This window comes from Danio rerio, chromosome 21, assembly GCF_052040795.2.
Source record: "Danio rerio strain M-AB ecotype USA chromosome 21, GRCz13ab, whole genome shotgun sequence".
NCBI lineage: Eukaryota > Metazoa > Chordata > Actinopteri > Cypriniformes > Danionidae > Danio > Danio rerio.
Window position 1 is genome coordinate 15,994,347 of NC_141041.1, and position 24,484 is coordinate 16,018,830.

The 24,484-nt window shown below is 35.5% G+C and overlaps 2 protein-coding genes across 19 annotated transcripts; both read right to left on the reverse strand.

Annotated features, from left to right (window-relative positions):
• Positions 1 to 1,487: 1,487 nt before the first annotated feature.
• On the reverse strand, positions 1,488 to 7,598 carry LOC100535016 (glutamine synthetase-like). Of its 2 annotated transcripts, none has more exons than XM_087300979.1 (6): positions 6,634 to 7,598; positions 6,401 to 6,550; positions 6,088 to 6,234; positions 3,112 to 3,239; positions 2,882 to 3,043; positions 1,488 to 2,765 (listed from the first exon to the last, which is right to left on the reverse strand). In XM_087300979.1, the coding sequence occupies exons 1-6, from the start codon at positions 6,800 to 6,802 to the stop codon at positions 2,757 to 2,759; spliced, it is 765 nt and encodes a 254-aa protein (XP_087157105.1). In that variant the 5' UTR covers positions 6,803 to 7,598; the 3' UTR covers positions 1,488 to 2,756. The 2 variants fall into 2 exon arrangements, with proteins under 2 accessions (XP_087157105.1, XP_087157104.1); XM_087300978.1 differs by having other exon boundaries at positions 2,844 to 3,043.
• A 1,062-nt stretch (positions 7,599 to 8,660) lies between these two features.
• On the reverse strand, positions 8,661 to 24,000 carry glulc (glutamate-ammonia ligase (glutamine synthase) c). Of its 17 annotated transcripts, none has more exons than XM_087300114.1 (12): positions 23,563 to 24,000; positions 21,860 to 22,095; positions 21,639 to 21,755; positions 17,818 to 17,924; positions 17,348 to 17,481; positions 15,961 to 16,010; positions 13,753 to 13,901; positions 13,522 to 13,683; positions 11,356 to 11,502; positions 9,711 to 9,838; positions 9,440 to 9,639; positions 8,661 to 9,359 (listed from the first exon to the last, which is right to left on the reverse strand). In XM_087300114.1, exons 5-12 carry the CDS (start codon positions 17,450 to 17,452, stop codon positions 9,062 to 9,064), a joined length of 1,239 nt encoding a protein of 412 aa, XP_087156240.1. In that variant the 5' UTR covers positions 17,453 to 17,481; positions 17,818 to 17,924; positions 21,639 to 21,755; positions 21,860 to 22,095; positions 23,563 to 24,000; the 3' UTR covers positions 8,661 to 9,061.
• Between the last annotated feature and the right edge of the window lie 484 nt (positions 24,001 to 24,484).

Sequence of the window (24,484 nt, forward strand, 5' to 3'; positions counted from 1 at the left end):
ACTAGGAGATACTATTTTATGTTTTAAATATTCTGAAACCATGTGTCTGCACATTTCTGCATAATTTTATTTAAGGCCTAATTGTTACAGGCCTAACAAATAAATATATGAACATATCAAGTTATGTGGAAAAACACTGACATTTATATCGTAGTATAATCTTTCAATCTGTATTTGTTCATTTGTTTATAATAGATGTTCAATTTCTACTACTGATAAACATTAAGTTTTTGTCTTATGCTTTAAATATCTTATTGTAAAAATATTTCCTATGTCAGTGTTAATCAGTGTTTAAAAACTGTTAATGTATATATATATATATATATATATATATATATATATATATATATATATATATATATATATATATATATATATATATATATATATATAGCACACATGAATACACCCCCCACAAATCTTTAATTTAAATAAATATTTTCTATATGATGCTTTATAATAATATATTTCTGATATACATTAGTTTAGTCAGTACTGAAATGCCAAATCTGGAGCTAATCTAAAAAAAAGTAACTTACAATAATGGTTCAAAATTAGTAGACCAAATGTATGTTAGAGAAGAAAAAAATATATAAAATTTTGTCAAAGTGTTGTAGATTATAACTTTTTTTTTGCAATATTTTGCATAAATTTAAATGTATTATCTTTCCATTTCTAAAGATGTTCTCTGACTATAACATTATTTTAATAAATGTATCTGTTTATAAATCTGTTTTGTTTAAATGCAGCTATATATTACCCATATTCACAAAGAAACTGACAAAAATATTCATTTTCAAAATGGAATGCACTCATATATGCTGAGCACTGTATATATAATATAATACATAAATAATCCATTATTTAAACTTTATTTATTTTTCCTTTTCCCCAAACATTTCACAATTTCACAGACCTGTGTTTTTTTTTTTTTTTTTTTTTTTGCTCCACACTGTATTTTCTTTATAACCAAGCAGGTAAATCATTAGGAATCTACAGCTCCATCTGTCTGGCGACAAACGCATTGCTAAAACTGAACAGAAATCTCTTCTGACATTGTTCTAAGAATAATAAATTCATCTCATGATGGGAACTGTACACCTCTTATCTGCGGAAACTGTGATGATTTCCTCTTGTTCTGAAAGGTCTGCTAGTGGTTCACATTCAGTTAAGCCATAATGGAGAAACACTTCAGTTTTATTAAAGTCATTTATTCATGGGCTTTAAAAATAATTATGTCAAATTGGTATTTTTAAACTAAACTTCTATGTCAAAATGTTTTAAACAAGAGAAACAAAAAAATGTTCTCTTTAATATATATATATAGTTTTTTTTTTTTTTTTTTAAATAGATGTAGAGTTATCTCACTGGAAAGCAATTTACAGATAAACTGAACTGCTTCATAAACCAGATCCAGTAATTACAAATACTTGCCTATGACGCCCCCTTATGGACAGCTAAATGAATAGCAATCAAACAAATGGGCGTTCGTGAACAACTTTAAAATAGTTTTATTGTAATCAAGAGTTATAGAGCCACATATCTCAGAAAAAAACTCATGGGTCCCCTTCAACCCTATTTTAAATGCAGTATAGTACCTCTAATGTTGCTATTTATAAAATGGTTACCGCACACAATGCAAACATTAATATTAGTTGCTTTTTAAAATTCATTAAACTTTTTGCCTTTTGCTAGAAAAAAAGTTCCTGACAGTGAATGTCAGATGTGTATGCTTCATCACATGGAGCTTAAAAACAGACTTGAACTTTACCCAAAATGAAAATACTGTCCACGTTTACTCTCCGTTTACCTCTTTCATATCAAGTTCTTCCTATATTTTTGAACAAAAAATTGATATTTCAAAGCTGAAAACCTGTAACCACTCCCATAGGTTTTCAGATTTCTTCAAAATATTTTATCTTGTGTTCAACAGAAGAAAAAAAAAATCATAAAGATTTATAACCACTTGAGGGTAAAATGCGTTAATAGTGAGTATATTTTCATTTTTGGTGATCTAGCCCTTTAACACAATGTAACATTTTCCTCACCTGCACAAATCTAATTTTCACTCAAAATCTTTTGCGAGAGTCGAGAAGAGCACCTAGCCAAAATAATAAAGTTCATTTTGATTCAAATCATTTGAAGAAACTGATTGCTTTAAACCATTTAAGTAAAAACAAACAAACAAAAAAAAAAACTAATCAATATAAGTACTGTGAACTTACTTCATTTAGGTTAATTTAATTAGATATTTGATTAACTCATTACCTTCTACGCTGAGTTCAAAACTCTTTTCAAATGAGTAGAATTAACTTTCAGTCAATTTTGAGTTCACTACACTCATTTCATTTGATAAAGTCGACTGTTGGATTTAACAGAATAGCACTATAATTAATAATGTTGCTAATCATTTAAAATATGCAAGTTTAAATTTGCATTAATTCCAATAAAATTCAACATTTGATTATTTCTCTGCCTTCTTCTCTATCATGCATGTGCGAACTATTGCACAGGTCACAGCATATGGGTCACAGTTGGCAGCAGGACGGCGGTCCTCAAAGTAACCACATTTATTCAGAGCGACCCGACAAGGGATGCGGATGCTGACCCTACGATTTGCAACACCTGCTGAGAATTCATGGATGCCGGCAGTCACATGACGACCCGTGAGGCGACGCTTGTTATCTTCTCCACCATGTGGGTCATAGACCCGAATATGCTCTTCATGTCGCCTACTCAGTTTCTCAATGGCTTTCTCAATGTGCCTGATGTGAAGAAGAAAGATGGAGGTCACATGACATGAATAAGATAACTCATGCATGCATGCATTACTCAGTACATACTCAATTCCTCCTTCCTCTCTCATGGATGCTGTGCTCACATTGATGTGGCAGCCGGCTCCGTTCCAGTCTCCCGCCATGGGTTTAGGATCCAGGGTGGCCACCACTCCAAAATCTTCACACACTCGGTGCAGCAGAAAGCGTGACATCCACAGATGATCTGCTATCTCAATTCCCTCACATGGACCCACCTGGTACTCCCACTGCAGAACGAGCAAACTGACTGGGTATAGAGAACATGAAGATGCAGCCTAAATGTAATCAAAATTACCTGAGATGGCATGTGCTCTGCTTTTGTGCCACTGATTTTGATGCCAGCATATAAACAAGCTTTATAAAGGCAGTCCACAATGTCTCTGCCAAAGGCTCTGTCTGCACCAACACTGGAATTATACAAACCTGATAGAAAAAAGACCAAATGTATTATGCGATTATACCCAATACTTTAGAACATAAAGTAAGCCATGCAACACACTAGTTCTGTAGTTCTGTTTGGACTGTCTGTTATGTTTTCAAGACCTTGAACCCTTCTGTTCATCTTTGGAACACAAATTAAGATGTTTAGGATGAATAAATAACATAGAGATAGTCCAGACATGTTCAAAGTTCAGAAGTCAAACATCAAAAATGATCATATGGCTTCAAAAGTTCAATCAGAATATTATCAAGCTTCAAGAATCCTTTTGTGTGCACTTAATACAAAAACAATGGACCTTTTCACTAATTATTGCATACATTTTTCTTATGTATATGAATATTTGAACTTGCATTTCCATGCAAAACATTTGATAACAATAGGGGAATTACCAAACTATGTCACACATGACGAAACTTTGGGTTCAACTGTGCATATCGGTTGCAAAAAAAAAAAAAAAAAAAAGGTTACAAAAGCAAAGATGTCTTCAAGGATGCCAACATCGAAAATCCAAAAGCAGAAAGCTTAAATTTTACCGTACACCACACTGCTTTTAATGGCAACCGCAGAGGTCTTTGGCTAACAACCATCATACGAGCTGAATGGAGTGAGGACTTAAATAAAAATGCTAGACTCTGCAGTTCTCATTTTATATCAGGCAGCTAAGTTTACACTATGCTGAATCATACACATAACTCATTTTCATTGCAGCAATGATTTCAGAAAATACAGTTAAATATGGTTAATTAAAATGCGGACACTGAATGCTGAGAATTAAATGTAAAAATCTAAGTTTACAAACCCTGCCATACAAAGCGGTGCAGTTCGCTGTCAGATTAAAGATGTTTTGCTTGTTGATGATTACCCAGGTCTTGTAGTTCCGTCTTCTTTCCTTGTCTTTGGTTGAGCAGAACCTTGGTTTTTAAAACTATAGTTTTGAATCTGGTAATCCCGGAACATTATTTCTTGCACATGACCACACAGAACAACATTGTCTTTAACTATATACAACTATATAGTTTTATATTTTGGGGCTGGATGCTTAGCCATTTCGTCTTATCCAATATCCATTGGTGAGGGTGCTTTTGCAAATGAACCTGTCAGACGAACGGCGCTCACTTTAACGTTAATTATGCAGAAAAGCTGTGCTTATCAATGGGTAACAAGCTGTTATAATACGCTGAAAGCATTATGTAAATAATATATATAATATGTAATCAATAACTTATCTCTAATACAACAACAAACTCTGAACCGCATCGGATGTCATACCCTTGCTGTAAATGTTAGCGCTCCCGGGTTTTTTTGCAACCTCAATGCGCGCACATCCTGAATGTTTACAAACCAATAATTAGTCTGTAAATGGCGACATGGTGGCGCAGTAGGTAGTGCTGTCACCTCACTGCAAGAAAGTCGCTGGTTTGAGCTACAGCTGGGTCAGTTGGCATTTCTATGTGAAGTTTGCATGTTCTCCCCGCGTTCACGTGGGTTTCCTCCGGGTGCTCCAGTTTCCCCCACAGTCCAAAGACATGTGGTACAGGTGAATTTGGCAGGCTAAATTGTCCATAGTGTATGAGTGTGAATGAGTGTGTATGGATGTTTCCCAGAGATGGGTTGCAGCTGGAAGGGCATCCGCTGCGTAAAACATGTGCTGGATAAGTTGGCGGTTCATTCCACTGTGGCGACCCCGGATAAGGGGACTAAGCCAAAAATTAATGAATTTGTCTATAAACACTATTTTAAAAAGGCACCTCTCACTGCAAAAAAAAAACACACATTTGAATGTAGTTTTATTTCAGCCTGATCTCATAGGGAAACAAAACTATGAAAATGTACAGTTTTAAAAAGGAGGTGTGGCACCCAACTCCGCCCCTAAACCCAACCGTCATTGGGGGATGAGTAAATCTTACTAAACTGATGAATGAGATCATACGAATTCATACAAATTTGCCACTAAATCAAAGTTAAACTAATGTTACGAATTGCTGCTGGTTATTTACATTTGTTTAAAAGGCCCCCAGTCTACACGTGTTGTATGAATATGTGTGTTATGAGTTGTTCTTGAATTTATTCTACATTTAAAATGAACTTTAGTACAAACTTAAGTTTTGATGAATCATGATTTACTCGTGAAAACATCTTGAATCCATAAGTTTGTGCGTATGCATGGTTAGTGAATTTGACTCAATGACGTCATTCAGCACTTTTGTTTATTGTTTATTAATATTTTGCTAAACTTTATAACTCATTCATTCATTTTCCTTCAGCTTAGTCCCTTATTTATCAGCTGCCGCCACGGCAGAATGAACTGCCAACTATTCAGACATATGTTTTACGCAGCAAATGCCCTTCCAGTCACAACTCAATACTGGGAAACACCCATACACTCTCGCATTCACACACACACTCATACACTAAGGCCAATTGTGTTTACCCAATTCGCCTATAGTGCATATCTTTGGACTGTGGGGGAAACCAGAGCACCCAGAGGAAACCGAACACGGGGAGAACATGCAAACTTCACTCAAAAATGTCAACTGGCCCAGCCAAGACTCAAACCAACAACCTTCTTGCTGTGAGGCGACAGTGCTAACCACTAAGCCACCGTGTCACCTTAACTATATAAGTATTGTTATAACTATAATAATATACAGTCATATTAGCCACTAAATGTTGCACCCTTAACCTCCACGAAACCTATTCCTGGAAAGCCACTGTCCTACACAGACCATCTCTAGCTAAACACTGTAGGATGCTGGCCTACCTGGAGCAGTATTGGACACTCCTGCTATAAACTGTGGGTATAAAAACTCATCATATCAGTGTGATGACCTTGTGGTTTGGGGAAGCCAAGTCTGGGCCAGCTGTAAGGGTGTCCGTCCACTCCCAGAAGAGTATATTCCTGCTCCATGCCAAACCAAGGATGAAGATCTTTGACCTTCTCCATAAGCGTGTTACACCTGTTACGGTGGTTCCATTCTGAAAGAGCAAAACAGGGTACAAAGATTTGAATAAATATGAAAATATATTGAACATTTACATGTATTAACATACATATCATCCTCTACTAGTTGAGCAACAAATTTTCTACAATTTCTTAAGAGCATTTGTATACTTTTCAGCATATGATTTTAGTCTATTATACCTGCAGGTTCCCGTGTGTGTTTGAGCACCTCACAAAGGATAAGTTTATTCGGATCCAGAAAGAAGGGGTCCCTGAACATGCGGACAGGATTAAGTAGCATCTCAGAGCTGGATTCTTCAGTCTCAAGACCAACATCCCATTCTGGTACGTCTACCACAAAAAGCAAAGACAATCAGCGTAAAGCAAGAAAACCCAAACATGTATTATGAGGATATTTCCGTAAAGTACTGTACCAGCTAGGATTTTTGGTTCACAGTCCATGGTTCGAGTTTTGCTATACAGGTCAACACCACAACTATCGATCCAGACATAAGTGACCAGACAGAAGTCTCCTTGGGGAAGATTGAGGTATCGATGGCGCAAGAACTTGTTGAGATGCGAGCTTTCAGATACGCAAGACATACTGAACCAGATACAATACAACAAAAGCAATCCAGAAGTTAATATAGCGTTGTGTCCTTTGATTGCGTTCCAGTGTCTCTCGTTTTTCCCACGCAGCACAAACTGGTGTGACAACTGAACAGATCTACATTGATCATAAGTCCTGCCACTTGTGGGCGGTTGTGAAATTTTACTAACAAACACAGGGGTACTTTTGCCAAGTTTTTTTTTTTTTTTTTTTGGTGTGTCTTTTTAAAAAAATATTGTGCAAACAACATAGTAAACTGTATTATTACAAAGAAGAAATTACTCAATTTAAAGAATTTAAAGAGCACCCCTGTTGTTGACAGAAAGTTTATTTAATTTCTATTCAAAAGCTTTAGAAGGAGCTACTGTTTTTTATCTATTAATAAAATTTACATTTGCACACTTTTAACTGATGAAAAGTAGCAGAAAACATGTTTTCACTAGAAAATCTAATTTTTCTCACTGTTTCTACAAACTAAGTAAAATTTTTTCAGAATCAATATTCATTAAATGAATAAATGTATTAGTGCTGCCTTAGATAACTATCAAATTACTATCATTAGTTCACAATAATATTTCACACACTGCTAGATTTAACACATTATCATGTTCTACCTAGATGTAAGCATGATTTACAGTTTTTTCTTAGTCACTTTGGTGCATTTCTCACTACACTATTTACATTTGCACAACAGGACATGCATTTCTCAAAACAATTAGCAGCACATTCTCATCCCTTCCAACAAATTGCAAATGCTTTTGGACATGCATCAATTGCTTTCATACAACTCTCTGCTGTTTTATAACATTATCATTTGTTTATGTCATGTCAGTCAAAATTATCTCCTAATTTCTGAATAGTCGTCCCATATAAAACTAATAGTCCTCATTGCAATACTTGAGTCATTACATACAAAAATGTTGAACCAGTCAGTTAAGCAAACTTTATAAAAATCTTTGAATCTTTTTTTTCCCCTGAAAGTGTCTCCTAAATTAAACAATTTCATGAATGATTTACAGACTTATGTATGTTGTAGGTTCAGTTCTAATATGTGCTGCAATATTGTTTACAGTTGTGCACAGCTCTACCCAAAGGGAGTTTCTGTTTGTTGTAAATTAGGGTGTGTTTATTCTTTTGCACAATGCTGTGAATAAATTGCAAAGAACATATGCAGTAAAAGTGTGAAACATACATATTCAGTGTCTTGTGCTCAGATACTTCACTAAATGCAGTGATGTCTAATTTACTGTAGTTTTCAAATGGCTGTGCAATTAATATATAGTGCTGTCTTGAGCATTTTCAGGAAGTGTTACCAAAATCTGACCTTTTTTTTTGCATTGGAAAAAATGTACAGAGTAAACTATCATAATGAACACATGACAAAGCCATCTGACTATCTTGTTCATGAACAATGGTGTCAGGAAATCTCATCTCTTTCATTGACATTACTTGCTTTTAAGGAATGAGCTATCTATTTTCAGCCTGTGATGCACTTTTGCTGGTTATCAGTTGGGTTTTACAGTTTGTATTAATTGTTTTAGGAAATGCATTAACTGTTGTGCAAGTGTAAATAGTGTTGTTGTGAGAAATGCACCAAAGTGACTGAGAAAAGCTGTAACTAAATGAATAAATGTATTAGTGCTGGCTTAAAGAAACTATCAAGTCACTAGCATTAGTAAACATAACTTAATATTTAACAAAATACTAGATTTAGCATGTTCTCATGTTCAACCATGTTGTAAGCGATTTAACATGTTGATAGCATGTTCTAGACTAGCTGATAATTTTATACTTTACTTTAAAGATAGGCAAACAGATAGATAGATATCAGACAGACAAGACAGATAGACAGATAGATCAGTTGTTTTCATTTGTTTTAGTTTCTCATTTTAATCGCTAAAACCCTTGATATTTAACATATTACTGTTACTTCATTTTAATAAAATGTGAACATTCAGACCCTTGGAAGTTTCATGAACACCCTGTTCCTTCATTTGCATTGCTAGGCTATGACAATTAACTTGGAGTGTATTCTTTGATTTCTGCTTGGGTGAGAATTAATTTATTGTTCGGAAAAACAGGTAAACTCACGTGTATGACTAAACATACGGCATATCAAGCCTGCCGTGCAAGTCATATAGCATTCAATTCTTTTCAGATGACGATTCTAATATGCATCGAGGACATTTTACAACAAATCCACCAGAATAATGAGCCCTCTACCTAACACACTAAGCATCTATTAAAGTATGTTATTCATGGACATCGTCTAGCATGCATGTCACAGCCATTTCGCAGGTCACGGCATATGGGTCACAGTTGGCGGCAGGACGGCGGTCCTCGAAATAACCACACTTCTCCTGACCAACCTGACGTGGGATGCGGATGCTGGCCCCACGGTTTGCAACACCTGCGGAGAAATCGTGGATGCTGGAGGTTTCATGACGACCCGTGAGGCGACGCTTGTTATCTTCTCCACCATGTGGGTCATAGACCCGAATATGCTCTTCATGTCGCCTACTCAGTTTCTCAATGGCTTTCTCAATGTGCCTGATGTGGAGAAGAAAGATGGAGGTCACATGACATGAGTAAGATAACTCTGTTGTGTGCATGCATTACTCAGTACATACTCAATTCCTCCTTCCTCTCTCATGGATGCTGTGCTCACATTGATGTGGCAGCCGGCTCCATTCCAGTCTCCCACCATGGGTTTAGGATCCAAGGTCGCCACCACTCCAAAATCTTCACACACTCGGTGCAGCACAAAGCGTGACATCCACAGATGATCTGCTATCTCAATTCCCTCACATGGACCCACCTGGTACTCCCACTGCAGAAAGAGCAAACCGACTGGGTATAAAGCACATGGAGATACAGCCTAGTAAATGTAATGGCGATTACCTGAGAGGGCATGACCTCTGCATTAGTTCCAGTGATTTTGATGCCAGCATATAGACAGGCTTTGTAATGACAGTCCACAATATCTCTGCCAAAGGCTCTGTCTGCACCAACACTGCAGTAATATAGACCTGAGAATATCAAATAATATAATTTTACTGAAAAATCTGATGTAATATATAAATTATGAATATGCTGGAATAAAATATAATAAAGAAAATGTTTATGATAGCAGAAAATGCTGCTCTTTTCCATACAATGGAAGTGGATATTGACTACATATTTTTACGCTTGTTTTTTTTTTTTTATTCCTTAAAGCATCAATTTCTGTGTGTTCCTAAAATAAAGCAATAAAACTGTGGTCACCGCTGTTTCTGTGAAATACCATAGAAATCAGAACAATCAGGAGTTTTACATGAGGTCAAAAATGAATTTTGAGTTATACTTTTCTAGAAGACGCTTGAAAATGACATCTTTATAGATAGTGCTGCAAACATCTTTACATTACTGACAATGAGCAAAACCTATTTGGTATGTAAAGTTGTTAATGTGACCACGTCTTTAGAAAGACTTTAAAAAGTTAAGTATATAACATTTTTCAAAAGATCTTCTTTTGTGTTCAAAAGGAACTAACACATTTTCCATTTGGTGTGTACTTTCCCTTTAAAAAAAGACAGAAATGACCATCACAGGATCAGGAACTGCTGTATAAACTGTACTGTAGTGTTTGGTGAAGAACTAAATCAGATATATTTTATTATTTAACAAAAATCCTGACCTACTCTGTGCACTGATGAGACTATTAGCGATTCGTTCTGACTCACAAAGAAATAGCACACACAAGTTGTGAGAAATCAAGACATTGTCATACCACTGAACCACAGTAAATTAATGTCTACAGGAGTAAATCAATGCAGGTTTATATGTGCATTGAGTAATTGCTTTCCTCTTCTTAAAAGTTACTCAACCACACATCTTGCCAAATTCAAACAATTCAAGCAATCCAGAAATTATTGACATGGCACAAAGTGTTTTCTATTTGAGCATGGTCTGCATCTATTTTTTTCTTTGGCATCTATATGGCTTTTACAAAACTGGCAAGATTTCTCATAACACACATTTTAGTGACATCTGTCAGGTAGGAGGGCGAGGCAGTGGCGCAGTAGGTAGTGCTGTCGCCTCACAGCAAGAAGGTCGCTGGTTCGAACCTCGGCTCAGTTGCCGAATCTGTGTGGAGTTTGCATGTTCTCCCTGTCTTTGCGTGGGTTTCCTCCGGGTGCTCCGGTTTCCCCCACAGTCCAAAGACATGCGGTACAGGTGAATTGGGTAGGCTAAATTATCCGTAGTGTGTGTGTGGATGTTTCCCAGAGATGGGTTGCGGCTGGAAGGGCATCCGTTGCATAAAAACGTGCTGGATTAGTTGGCGGTTCATTCTGCTGTGGCGACCCCGGATTAATAAAGAGACTAAGCCAACAAGAAAATGAATGACTGAATGAATGTAAGGTAAGACATACATTCTGTGGGAGGAACATGTGTGGAATTTAAAAAGCAATCTCTACAGCAGCTTAATACTGTTTGATGTTTTCTTGTAAAACATAACAAAAGAGATTTTTGCATTTATAATAATAATAATCACGTCATCATTAACCTTGTGGTTTGGGAAAGCCAAGTCTGGGCCAGCCATAAGGGTGTCCATCCACTCCTAGAAGAGTATATTCCTGCTCCATGCCAAACCAAGGCTGAAGACCTTTGACCTTCTCCATGACCTTGTTGCACTTGTTACGATGGTTTGACTCTAGGAGAACAACTGCAGGAGGTTAGTGTTTAAAGTTTTTTATTTATTTGTGTGCTAATGAAAACTTGTAGACTCATTCTAGAACTTTCATGCATTTTACAATCATTTTTCTGAAACTGGAATGATATACAACAAATGTATAAATCGCAGTAAACTGATTCCAGTGTAAAATAATGCAAACTGCTTACATAATAGGAAACATTTGACCTTATTTTAATGTATTTTTACTTTTTGAAGCCACTAATAGAGTTGACAATAACAGACATTTTCAAACATTGCCTGTATTGTTATCATGTTCTTGTTTTTAAAAGGGAATTTCACTGAAATACCACAATAACAAAGTTGAAATATAATGGACCCCTTTTTTTACAAGATCTGTAATGACACGTTTAACGGGCATCAGCATCTTAAATCCGTGAAAGTTGTCAATATTTAGACTTTGTTTTTAAAACGTATGCATATTCATAATATTTATATATGAATTATGTATTACTGTATCATTTTGCATCAAATAGCAAAAAACAAATTTCCACTTGTACGAGGGGTTTCTATTGCATCGTCTATTTTAGGGGGGTTGTAGTAGCCCCTCCTTTTTTCTACTTAGCCCCCCTAAAACTTTTGCGATTAGCTCATAAACTGTAGGCTACACTGTAAGCTGTGTTTATTGACAAATTGTTATAATATCTGCTTATTTGCTGTTCTTTGATATAGATAACCTTGTATCACCTGTATCCCAGTGTCATGGGGGAGCAGTTGGGTTTTCTCGGCATTTACCTCATCAGCACAGCTGTTTCCTCCAGCAAAAAAATTTAACTCTTAATGAACATTTGACTATTTTTATTTCAAAATGAACTACCAATATGAAACACTTTACAGTTCATGTAGATTTTGAGAATGTACTTGTTTTAACTGTGACCGAGTCACTCTGACATAGATAGAAACAAGTGTTGTCCAGTATTAAAAAATAGGCTACTTCTTATTTATTATTATCATCACTCAGATCGTGAAATATGTGAATTAGCCTGTAAGTTTAAATATATAGATTTATGCGTGTGTCATTTAATTAAAAAAGTGGCAGCTTATTTATTTAATACATGGAAAAAAATGCACTAGAATATAAAAAGTGGTTTTTACTACAGTAAACGGGTGGATTAAGCATATTTGTCTGATTCAGAACTCAATGGTTATGCCTCTCAACAGTGGAATATTAGTATACAACCCATATTAAACAAACATTTTTAAGTGTATTACTATTAAATTACCACTTATAAATGTATTATTAGGCTCATTAGGCTATATATATAATATATAATTTATTTTTATTATTAGTTTTTTTACCTTATAAGGAGCTAAACCCCACTAAAATGAAAACCCTAAAATCGCCCCTGGCATGGTCCATGGGCAAGACAGTGAATTTGACTTTGTTTTCACTTCTGGCTGCCGTTATCAGTCTTACACAATTTTTTTTTTCCTTTTTTGAAAGTCTTGGAGTTTTTTTTATTATTATTTGTTTTACTTTCTCATTCACTGCGCTCTAAGTTTACCCAGCTATGATGACTTCTGCTACTTTGAAACCCCCAAAATTGTGAAAGGGTCCATCTATGATTAGAGTAGAATAAATAACATGCCTTAATGCCTCCAGAGTTTCCCGCTAGATGAAGAGACACTTTTTTTTATGTCAGTGCTGTAATTATTGTAATGCCATTTTATAACCAATGTAACAGAGTTACCAGTACTTAAGAACAGACATGAAACATATCATTTATAACTGAAATTACAAATAACACAAAGTAGATGCAAATGTTTATTTAAACATGTAAAAAGAGATGAATAATAGACTTATTTACTTTATGATAACTGAAGCTAAATGTATAATTTAAGAGGTAGAGATGGTCAAGAAAGGGTATTTTTCCTAGTAGTATTAACTTTATTGTATTTGTATATTATTTCATAATACAAATATGCATTAATTGAGCCCTCAAAAGTTGATGTAATTTTTCAATGAAGAAGAAACTGTACCTGCAGGTTCTCGGGTGTGCTTGAGCACCTCACACAGCACCAGTTTATTTGGGTCCAGGAGGAAAGGGTCTCTGAACATGCGCACAGGAATCAGCAGCATGTCACTGTTGTGTCCTTCAGACTGACCTGTGCTGGAACCATCAAAGGTCCATTCTGGCAGATCTGACGAAAAAAAAAGGAATTCAAAACAAGAACAAATAAAGTGAAACTGCTCAGATAAAACTTTGCTACCAGCCACGCTCTTTGGCTCCGATTCCATGGTTCGAGTCTTGTTGCGCAGACCCTCTCCAGACCCATCGATCCAAATATAAGTGACCTGACAGAAGGGTCCCTGAGGCAGACTGAGGTACTGCTGTCGCAGGGCCTTGTTGAGGCTGGAGCTGTCGGATACGCAAGACATACTGGATCAGATTTACACTAAGCAATGCACCTGGAGAGATACGAGACAGAACATATGGTGTTACTGTTACATTTCAATCTCTTATTTTGCATCTTGGATTACAATTGTTTTAAACAGCAAGTTAGGTGCAGAGTTGAAAATGAATAGGTGTTTGTGGTAGATTTGCCACCAAAATTAGAAAAAATATGTCTTAAATTGATAACAAGGAGAGTGCAAAATTGAACTAAACTGTCACAGCAGTTGTGATTTAAGTGAAAGTGGTATCGCTGTATAGATCTGTTCATTTTGCATTATATTTATTTTTATGTTTTAACACACTATATACAGTATATACTGTAAACAATGATGGGTTCCACACAATTGCTTCATGTTTACAAATCTATTAAGTTAAATGAATCCCTTTCACAAATTTAAGTGGGTTGAACATAAAACATTTAAGTTGTGCCCCAAAAAACTTAGGAATTGTGATTTTTCCAAGTCTATTTTAATAAGTAGTTTCATTTTTGAGTATATGAAGAGTTCTGATGCAAAAACCTCTAAATTTCACAGTCTGAAATAGTCTTCCTTTGTGCTGGTTCAGTAATTTCACTTTTGTGTCAAAGAATAGGTTGTTTTCATTTTTCTTTTATGTAAAATAACTAAAAATAAACATAGGAGACTGTGAAAAATGCTGATTTTAGAAAAAAATCTTGGCACTAAAAGGTTTCTGCATCTGAACTCTTCATATATATATATATATATATATATATATATATATATATATATATATATATATATATATATATATATATATATATATATATATATATATATATATATATATATATATATAGTTGAAGTCAGAGTTATTAGCCCCCCTGACTTATTTGACCCCCTGTTTATTTTTCCTTAATCACTGTTTAATGGAGAAGAGATTTTTTTTCAACACATTAGTTTTCAAAACTAATTTCTAATAACTGATTTATTTTATCTTTGCCATGATGACAGTAAATAATGTTTTACTTGATATTTTTCAAGACACTTCTATACAGCTTAAAGTCACAGTTAAAGGCTCAACTAGGTCAATTAGGTTAACTAGGCAGGTTAGGGTAATTAGGCAAGTTATTGTATAACAATGTTTTTTACTGTAGACTAAAAAATATAGCTGAAAGGGGCTAATTTGTCATCAAAATGGCTTTTAAAAAATTATAAACTGCTTTTATTCTAGCCAAAATAAAACACAGGCTTTCTCCAAACGGAAAAATATTATTTGACATACTGTGAAAATTTTCTTGCTCTGTTAAACATAATTTGGGAAATATTTAAAAAAGTAAATAATAATTCAAGGGGGGGCTAATAATTCTGACTTCAATTGTATATGCATATATTCCCTACCCTCTAATTCCTAATTTCTTAATTATTTAAGTATAATTTAAATCCAAATAAATTGATAATGTTATATCACTAGTGAACAGTTTATTATATCTGATTAAAATAACTTATAAGTATTTAACATACAAAAAAAAAAATACAAAAAACAATACAGTTTCGTTTAATATCCTAAACTAAAACAAAAATGTTCCCCTTAATGGAAAGATCATTTCTGACCTGATGTTTTTACCCATTCAATAACTTAAAGGGGTAGTTCACCCAAAAAACTGAAAATTCTGTTATCCACTTTTTTCCCTCTATTTATTTCATACCTGTCTGAATTTCTGTCTTCTCTTGAATACAAAAGAAAATATTTTGTAGAATGTTATAAATCAGCAGCCACTGACGTCCATAGTTTATTTATTTACCTCTTCCTATAATGAAAGGCAATGGCTGCTGGTTTCCAACATTCTTCAGAATATCTTGTTTTGCGTTCAACAGAAGAAAGAACTTCATAAAAGGTTAGACAGCCAGTAAATGACGAGGAATTTTTTTTTATTTTAGGATGAACTTTAACTACAGATCTAACAAGTAATGAGGCAGTGAGCAATGAAGTATATTAGAGAAGCCACAAAGTGCCCTTAATAGCTTTTTGTGTTAAAATAAGTGTAATATTAAAGATGACTTACTCTGTGATGTAGAATTGGCTCCACTCCATATGAAGACCAAATGATCCAGCCTGACATGAAAACAATACAACCTTCTATACTTATAAAGCCAGAAACCTTTTCAGCAATGGTCTGCACTTTTGTGAATGGCTTGTAGTCATGTGGGATTAAAAAAAAAAGATTCATTAATTAGAATAATATTTGATGCATCGCTCTGATTTCTCTTGGGAAATTATAAGAGATTTGTGAGGGACCGGTGCATTTAATGATAAATTATTCCACTCAACAGTTTTCTCACCTCAGCAGTGATGCATGACATGCTTTATGAGTTTTTTTTCACTGCAAATAAACATCAGCACAAAAAAAGCACAGAGAAGCAAAGCATTTTACAGGCCAGTTAGTCTCTATAATGTGCATGTACAGACATATGAGTCTCAGTTCGGCTGAAATGGTCACAACCAAAAATAACATGATTACATAAACAAAATAAAAAGCTAACTGAATCTTTACAATATCTTTAATGTTATTTTTGTTTTATTTAAGATATATGATTATCATTATATTATATTATTATATATTTTGTCTTTTTATTTAGTTTAAAAACTTTAGAAATGTAGTTGTGTTTGCAATTGTTTATCTCTTTATTTTTATATATGTATATTTAATTTTAGTACTTTAATCTTAGTCATTTTAGTACATCTAGGCCCAGTTTCACAAACAGGGCTTAGATTAAGCCAGGACTAGGCCTTAGTTAAATTAGGCTATTTAAGCCACATTTATAAAAATGGCCTCAGAAAAATATACTACTGGTGTGCACCTGGTGATAAAATATGACACTGACATATTTTAAGACATTTCACTGCAAGTTATTTTGAGTTCATACTGCTCAAACATGCAATTTAATCTTGACTAGCCTTAAACCTTGTTTGTGAAACCGGGGGCTAAAGTTTACCTAAGTTAAATATATTTATAAATATATGTTTTCTATATATTTTATTTGATTTTCATTTCAATTTTTTATTTCATTTTCGTCCGCTTTTCAGGGGCCAGGTCGCGGGGGCAGCAGTCTCAGGAGAGAACCCCAGACTTCCCTCTCCCCAGACACTTCCTCCAGCTCCTCCGGAGGGATCCACAGCATTTCCAGGCTAGCTAAGAGACCCAAAGCTCATGACCATAGGTGAGAGTAGGAACGTAGATTGACTGGTCAATCAAGAGCTTTGCCTTTTGGCTCAGCTCCTTCTTTTCCAAAAATGGATCGTTACATTGACTGCAATACTGCTGCCGTTGCACCAATCCACCTGTCAATCTGATGTTCCATCCTTCCCTCACTCGTGAACAAAACTCCAAGATACTTTAACTCCTCCACCTGGGGTAAGGACTTTTCTTCAACCTTGAGATGGCAAACCACCTTTTTCCGGTGGAGCACCATGGCCTCAAACTTGGAGGTGCTGATTCTCATCCCAGTGGCATCACAGTCTGCAGCAAACCGCTCCAGTGCTTGCTGAAGGTCCATGTTTGATGAAGCCAACAGAACAACATCGTCTGCGAAAAACAGATGAAATCCTGAGTTCCCCAAACCGGACCCCCTCCTGTATTTTTATACATTTAGTTTTAGTATTTTAATTTGTCATTTTAGCACATTTAAAGTTAAAAATAATTTTAAATATTTAAAAATATAGATGTTTTCTATATATTTTAATTGATTTATATCAGTTAACATGTTATTTCCAATAATAAAATTGGTTATAATTTTATGGTTATCATTTTGGTTAATTAAAAGGATTAAACTATTAAGGGATTTAAGAAAAATACATTTAAACACATTAAAGTAACATTTAGGGTGACGCAGTGGCACAGTAGATAGTGCTGTCGCCTCACAGCAAGAAGGACGCTGGTTCGAGCCTCGGCTGGGTCAGCTGGCGTTTATATGTGGAGTTTGAATCTTCTCCCTGCGTTTGTGCTGGTTTTCTTAGGGTGCTCCGGTGCTGCGTAAAAACATGCTGGATAAGTTGGCAGTTCATTCCGCTGTGGCGACCCCGGATTAATAAAGGGACTAAGCCAAAAAGAAAATGAATGAATAAAAATAACATTTAAAATGACAAAAAAATCAAGTAGCTAAACATTAAAAGGTGCTTGTTAACTATTACACTGAATCCTAAACCTTCTAAAACTGACTGTTTATTTGCAAAAATACCATTTCGAGTTTTATTTGATGGAAAAATGCATATTTAATAAATCTCAACACAGAAATACACTTATTTAGTGTCAACATCCATGTACTTTTGATGTATTATATCCAAAACAACAAATTGCAATTCAATTATAAAATGTAGCATGGGCAAACACAATAAACACTCTAAGAAACACACAAAACATGTTTACAAACTTATTTAGCAATTGATTGTCTTTTACATTTACATTTAGTTATTTAGCCAACGCTTTTGAAAAACAACTGAAAAACATCTTGGATTAAAATGTATATGTATGTGCACAGTGATATTATATTGTGAATGTGATCAGAGATCTCAGACTGAACTCTGCATCTAGCTACCATATATTCATTTTAGCAAATGAAAAATCAACAGACATTCTTAAAGAAATAGTTCTCACAAAAATGTAAATCTGCCATTAATTTACTCACCCTGAGGCCATCCAAGATGAACATAATTTCTAAAGTTTTTTTAGTTAGCTATTTGTGAAACATAAAATGCATGGTATGATTTCCGACACACTTTATGAGCATCAAATAACAAGAGCTGTGGTGAAAATTTAATAAATCGATTCTGAGATTTTCAAAATGCATCATTATATTGATTTGATTCAGAGCAAGCAGCAACCACCCACTTTCCCTCGTGAAGCCAATATATAAGTAACTAAAACTGCAATTCATTGACTCACCTTGGGGGGCAGGCTCCAGGAAATCAAGATGATTTCTGACTACGTTGGTAAATTGGCCAATTTTACAGCTGATAAAAAAACCTTTACAGCCTGGTACAAAAGATGGTTTAGTTGCATATAGCTATGATTACCCTCCATGACAACTGTGAGGGGGGAATTTTTTTTCTAATTCATCCTTTTGTTTTTATTAAGTTATAATAAGTCTGCTTAATTAAGGGTGTGGCCACTTGAGTGACACCTAGGACTCGCTGCTCGCTGTGTCATCACCTCAGCTGTTAATTAACCGATATACATCGTATTTTTGTTTTAGTTAATGTTTCTTTACACAGTCAGTTGCCTTTTGGAACTATTCCCTACAGTTATCAGATAATATGGCATGCTGTGTGCACTTAATTGTACTTACAAACCCTTCAAGTTGCCTCCATTTCCTAGGTGAGGGAAATTATATACTTTTATACCATCTCTATAAATGTATTTGTTTTACTTAAGAACATTTATAATTTTCTTTAGACCTGTAATGCACTGCAGAATCTGACAGGTTGATTAGCTGTAGGCTCTAGAACAGTCATCTGAAACGTCACACAGTGTTATGCCTGGATTTCATAAAAAACTTTGCATTTACTAATTCACACTATATTAGAAGTGTTTGAAAGTAATTTATGTTTTCCTTCTGTAGAAAAACATCATAAGAACAATTCTTAGTGGCTCAATGTATTACAACCGTGTTTTTTAAAGTCTAATCATTTTATTGATATAGTGTACAACCAAGCACATGTGGTGAGAACACAAACGAGTCACAGGTAATAAAGTATTAAGGGTTCCTCCCAAAGAAAAATCTGTCTTAAGCCAGGTCTAAGCAAAACGCCAGCATGTGTCTGCAGCTCCGCTCACGCGTTGCCTCTTTGCCCTTGTTTGGTATCCCACAGTCGATGCAATGACAAGAGAACAAAACGTCAGCAGTTGGCCGAGCCTACTTGTAGCTTCTTTTGCAGTGTTCAAAAACCTATGGGTGATGTCACAGATACTACGTCCATATCTTTTACAGTCTATGATTCTGAGCTTAGTTTTTACCAGCAGATGGGGCTCTAGGCTAGTTTTTAAGAGTATACTTAAATGCTTACAAGGAAGTTCTCTTGTGTGTTCGGATGAGTGATGTATATATACGAAAAATTTACAAAAATGCACTGCATTTTCTCATAACACCTTCAAATAGCATGGACCACAATGGAAATGTTTCAATGAGACCCAACCTATTTTTATTTCTTAAAATTGATCTATTACATGCACAGTGTCTAGCGTTAACGGTACTGTATGTTGTAGTAAGGTTGTAAACTACGGGAAATGCTGTTTGGCACCACTAACAATTTAGCTACAAATTAATATTTATCAGTCAAACAGCTGGTAAAAAACATGCAGGATAGCTCACCTAATTTGTGTTGCAGCAGAAAAATTAATAAAAGCTCACACGGGTCGCATTCAGTGGGGTAGCGGACGTGTTCAGTTTGCGATCGCTCACCCCGGTTTTCATTTTGAGATCACTCCACCACCCGCCACACCTCGCTCTTCACTAGGGGGCCCCATCAATAGTCCATGCAGGGGGTCCCCCTTAATTTGCGCTTAATCTTGCTCCTTATTCTTCTATCAACAGCATCACTGTATATTACAGAACAATAAAAATAAACATCCCCACGCACATGCAGTTCTCAAGCTACATGTGTCTACAGAAATGAAGAGTGGTGGGGGGTGGGGCTGACGATCGTGAACTGAAGAGCGGGTTGGGGCGGGGGGGGTTATGTTGGGGGCTCGGTGGTTCGGCAGGCGATCGCGAAACTGAACAAGAGTGGGGCGGGGGGGGGGGGGGGTGTAGAAGAAGGAATCGCAAACTGAAGAGAGGGGGGAGGGTGAATCTCGTTGCGGGCTGTAGGGAGGAGGAGGGCGGTCGTAAGTGGTCTACAGACTTTTCAATTACACACATACATAAAATTGTGATTTTCTCTTAAAGAAGCCACACCGTATTTTCACTCGTTACAGACACTTATCAGATTTCATTTTAGAGAGCAGGCATGAGGTTCATCCTTTTCATTTTCTGTCTGATTAAGGTTTAAACAGATACTGCTAACAGCTACTCTGATGGACACTATTTACACAGCAGAATCAAAGCGCATGCTTGAGGAGGGGTGACATTTTACTGGTGACCTAGAGCCGATCTGCAAATCACAGCACATTATGTTAGCTAACTAATCAGAGCCTCTTGAGGGCGGGCCTTAGAAAACATAAATGTTTTGAATCATCGCAGACTTGTAGTGCCAATAGCACGGCCACCAAAGCCAATGACACTCTCGCCATGGAGGGTGGTGTGAATGCACGGTATAAGGGATTGTATTGACCTTATTCTTCACTGTGGAAGTGCGCTTGTTTTTGCGCTTGTTTTAGAAATTCCGATTCAGCATATGGGAGAAATAACTAGGAGTAATGAACAGCAAAAAAAAAAAAAAGGTCAAACTACTTGCTCTACAAAAAAGTGTTTGCATGACTATACAGGCAAAGTAGAACAATATGAAAAGTAGAAAAGATATGGCTGTGCCCGCTTGTACACGGAGAATAAGGTGAATACAGGCAGAATTCAGCTGTTTGTAAAGCATACAGCGCGCTCTGCTGTTAAAAACAAAGCTCTGAATCCATTTAGGTAAGAATAACGATGCATTTTGAAAATTTCTGAATTGATGCATAATCGATTTCTTGAACAGTTTCTTTGCCACAGCTTGATAAATAACAATATACAGGTAAAACAGAATTAATACCTGTGGCTCCTTATGATGCAATGAGGTCTTACGAAGCAAAGCGATCAGTCTGTGCAAATAACTGAATCTTATGGCTTTCATAAGGAAGTCACTTTTATGGTGCTCTTTGAGTCTGTTCTGCAAAAGAAATCACACTACATACATTATTCAAGCATGTTTGGCATAACGAGGGTGAGTAAACTTCAAGGTGAACTATTTCTTCAAATTAGAATGTAGGAAACCTGTAAACTTGGAGCATCACAGTTGCGATCGCTATATATAATGAAGAAGAGCAGTGAGCGGTCCAGCATAGCTTCAATGAATGATCACAGTGCAGGATGGATGAGGATGGATTTTATGTCCACAGTGGCTTTCGTATCATGCTTTCCTGACAATGCGTCCAGTTTTCTTTGAGTCTCGTCTACCGGTTCGCACCGGCTGGTTACTAACTCTCCACGTCCCACGACAGACACGAGAACTGTGGGTGTGAGTAAAAAAAGCTTATCGTTATCACACACACACAAACACACACTGAAAGGTATAGGTCACCTAAAATTTAGGGATGCAAGATATATCGGTGGCCATATCATCAACGTCCGATAAATGCTATTTTTAATGTTAGCTTTATCGGTCTGATCTCAAAATGATATCTATCATCCGATATCTTTAGGCCGATAGATTACGTAATTGTGAAGAACTGTCGGCCTAGCGCAAAATACGTGGGTTGAATTTGTTCAGACTTGTCCAGTTCACTATAATAGAGCTTTTCTCACATTGTTTATTCTTTCAAAGTCCGTCCTATCTTTGTGTGGTATTGCTGTGCGTTAATAACTCAGTAAGCCTATTTCTTATCATTGTAGATATGTTTGAGTGCCATTGTGTATTTTGGTTTAAATTGCCTCAGGAAAAATATGAGTAAACATGACAGCAATGATACATGCTAAACAACTCGTTGGGTTGTTAGTAATCTAATATGATTATTTTATATATGACGTAAGATTGTATTCAGCTTGATTGGCATGTTATTAGTTTTTAAATGTATAGCATTAAGCTCGTACGATGGCTCTGAACTGTCAAAACACCTCTCAAAATGCTTTTTCGGACATTACATATTTGTACATGTGTACATTACTGGAACATGTTTTATTCAAGAGCTGGTTTTAGTTCTTCAGTTCTTTCATTTTCATTTTATTTAAAACATTAATTGCACTTGTTTGGCAATTAAATCCCATTTTGTCATTTAGCCTATTATTTTTATTTTTATGTTTATTTGCTATGTGAAGAAAATGGAAATCATTTATTTTTGGCATGCTGATTTATGTAAGATCGTGAATATAAGTCTATATAATTAGCTTACAATTATTGCGTTTTTGCATTAAGTAGGTTCTTTAGTTCATAAGATCAGTTAAAACTTTTATAAAGTTTTTAAATTAAAATCAACATGCCATCTTGTTGATACTGTGAGATTTCACTCAGAATAATCTGTGATCAGTGCATCTTTACTCATATTTCAGTCCATTTTGACCTTGTAAGAGATACATAATCAGTAAAATAGAAAACATATAGATTAAAAAAAAAAAATATATATATATATATATATATATATATATATATATATATATATATATATATATATATATATATATATATATATATATATATATACACCACTAGACAATAAAACCAAATTGGGAATGTGTTTAAGCAACCATTAAACTTTATTATCTCCAAAATAGATAAATTATCAGGTTCTTATAAATATGGCGTTTTAATTGTGTTTTGACATTTACTATTTAATGAAAAGTTACTGATCAGATAGTTTTATTTGAAATTTGAGTTATGATGACTGTTTCATAAAGCATCGTCTCACTACGAGATAAGCATTCGGTACACTGACTTGGGAGTCCTTTTTGGCAAACTTGCATACACAAAGCAAAACAGTTACCTGGAGCACCACATTAGGCGTTTATGAGGCGTGGCTGCTTGTCTCCTGTACTGCATCAGTCCACACACCAGCTCGTGTGCGATCATCACATACAGTAAAAATATGAGCACACCGGGGTCCATCCTGGCGGTAGGCGCAAGCATTCGCTGGCCAGATTTTAGCTCAGCAATGCAGTTTGCACAGGTAAGAGGTAATGGATGTCGCTACGACATTACTCTGTCACTGTACTGTAGTTCACTTCCGCGCGTGTCTATCAGCCCTCCACGAGTCACTTCTCATGTCTCACGTCTCAGAAATGATTCACAAGCTGCGATATTTTATTCCACTGCAGAGGTTCTGTTATCTAAGATTTAATTCTGACAGAAAAGCTTCTAATTTTTCACTGTTGACGCAGCGTGAGGATTTTGTGGCTTGAATTATCCTATTGAGCTTTTCGACAGACGGATCAGGATGATGTTGCCGTGGAGATAGTGCCGTTGCTAAGAGACGCGGTAATTCGGTTTTGGGGTTGTCTGCAGTTGTTAAAGAAAATATGGGCTGTCGTTGAAAAATGGGAAAAACACAAAATACACATGTATTATTTACATAAAGATTAAAAGGTGACTTTGTATGCAAAGTCATATAAATGTGACCACACGTAAACATTAAGCAACGAACATTTTTATTGCTAATGCTTAAACATTCTAATGCTAATGATTTTTTTCCAGAACGTATAAAAACAAACAATCTAATGAATAAACTGAAGTGTAGAAATAAATTTCACTTAGGAATTACAAGTTCATTTCATATATTTTTAGTAATAATTTTCAGTATATTACTATAGCCTATTGTTACAGCTGAATTAAATTTGAAAACACAGCATGCTGGCTGGGTATGTTTTGACGCTGGTCTTCTACATGATTTTGATGCTGTTTTTGCTGGT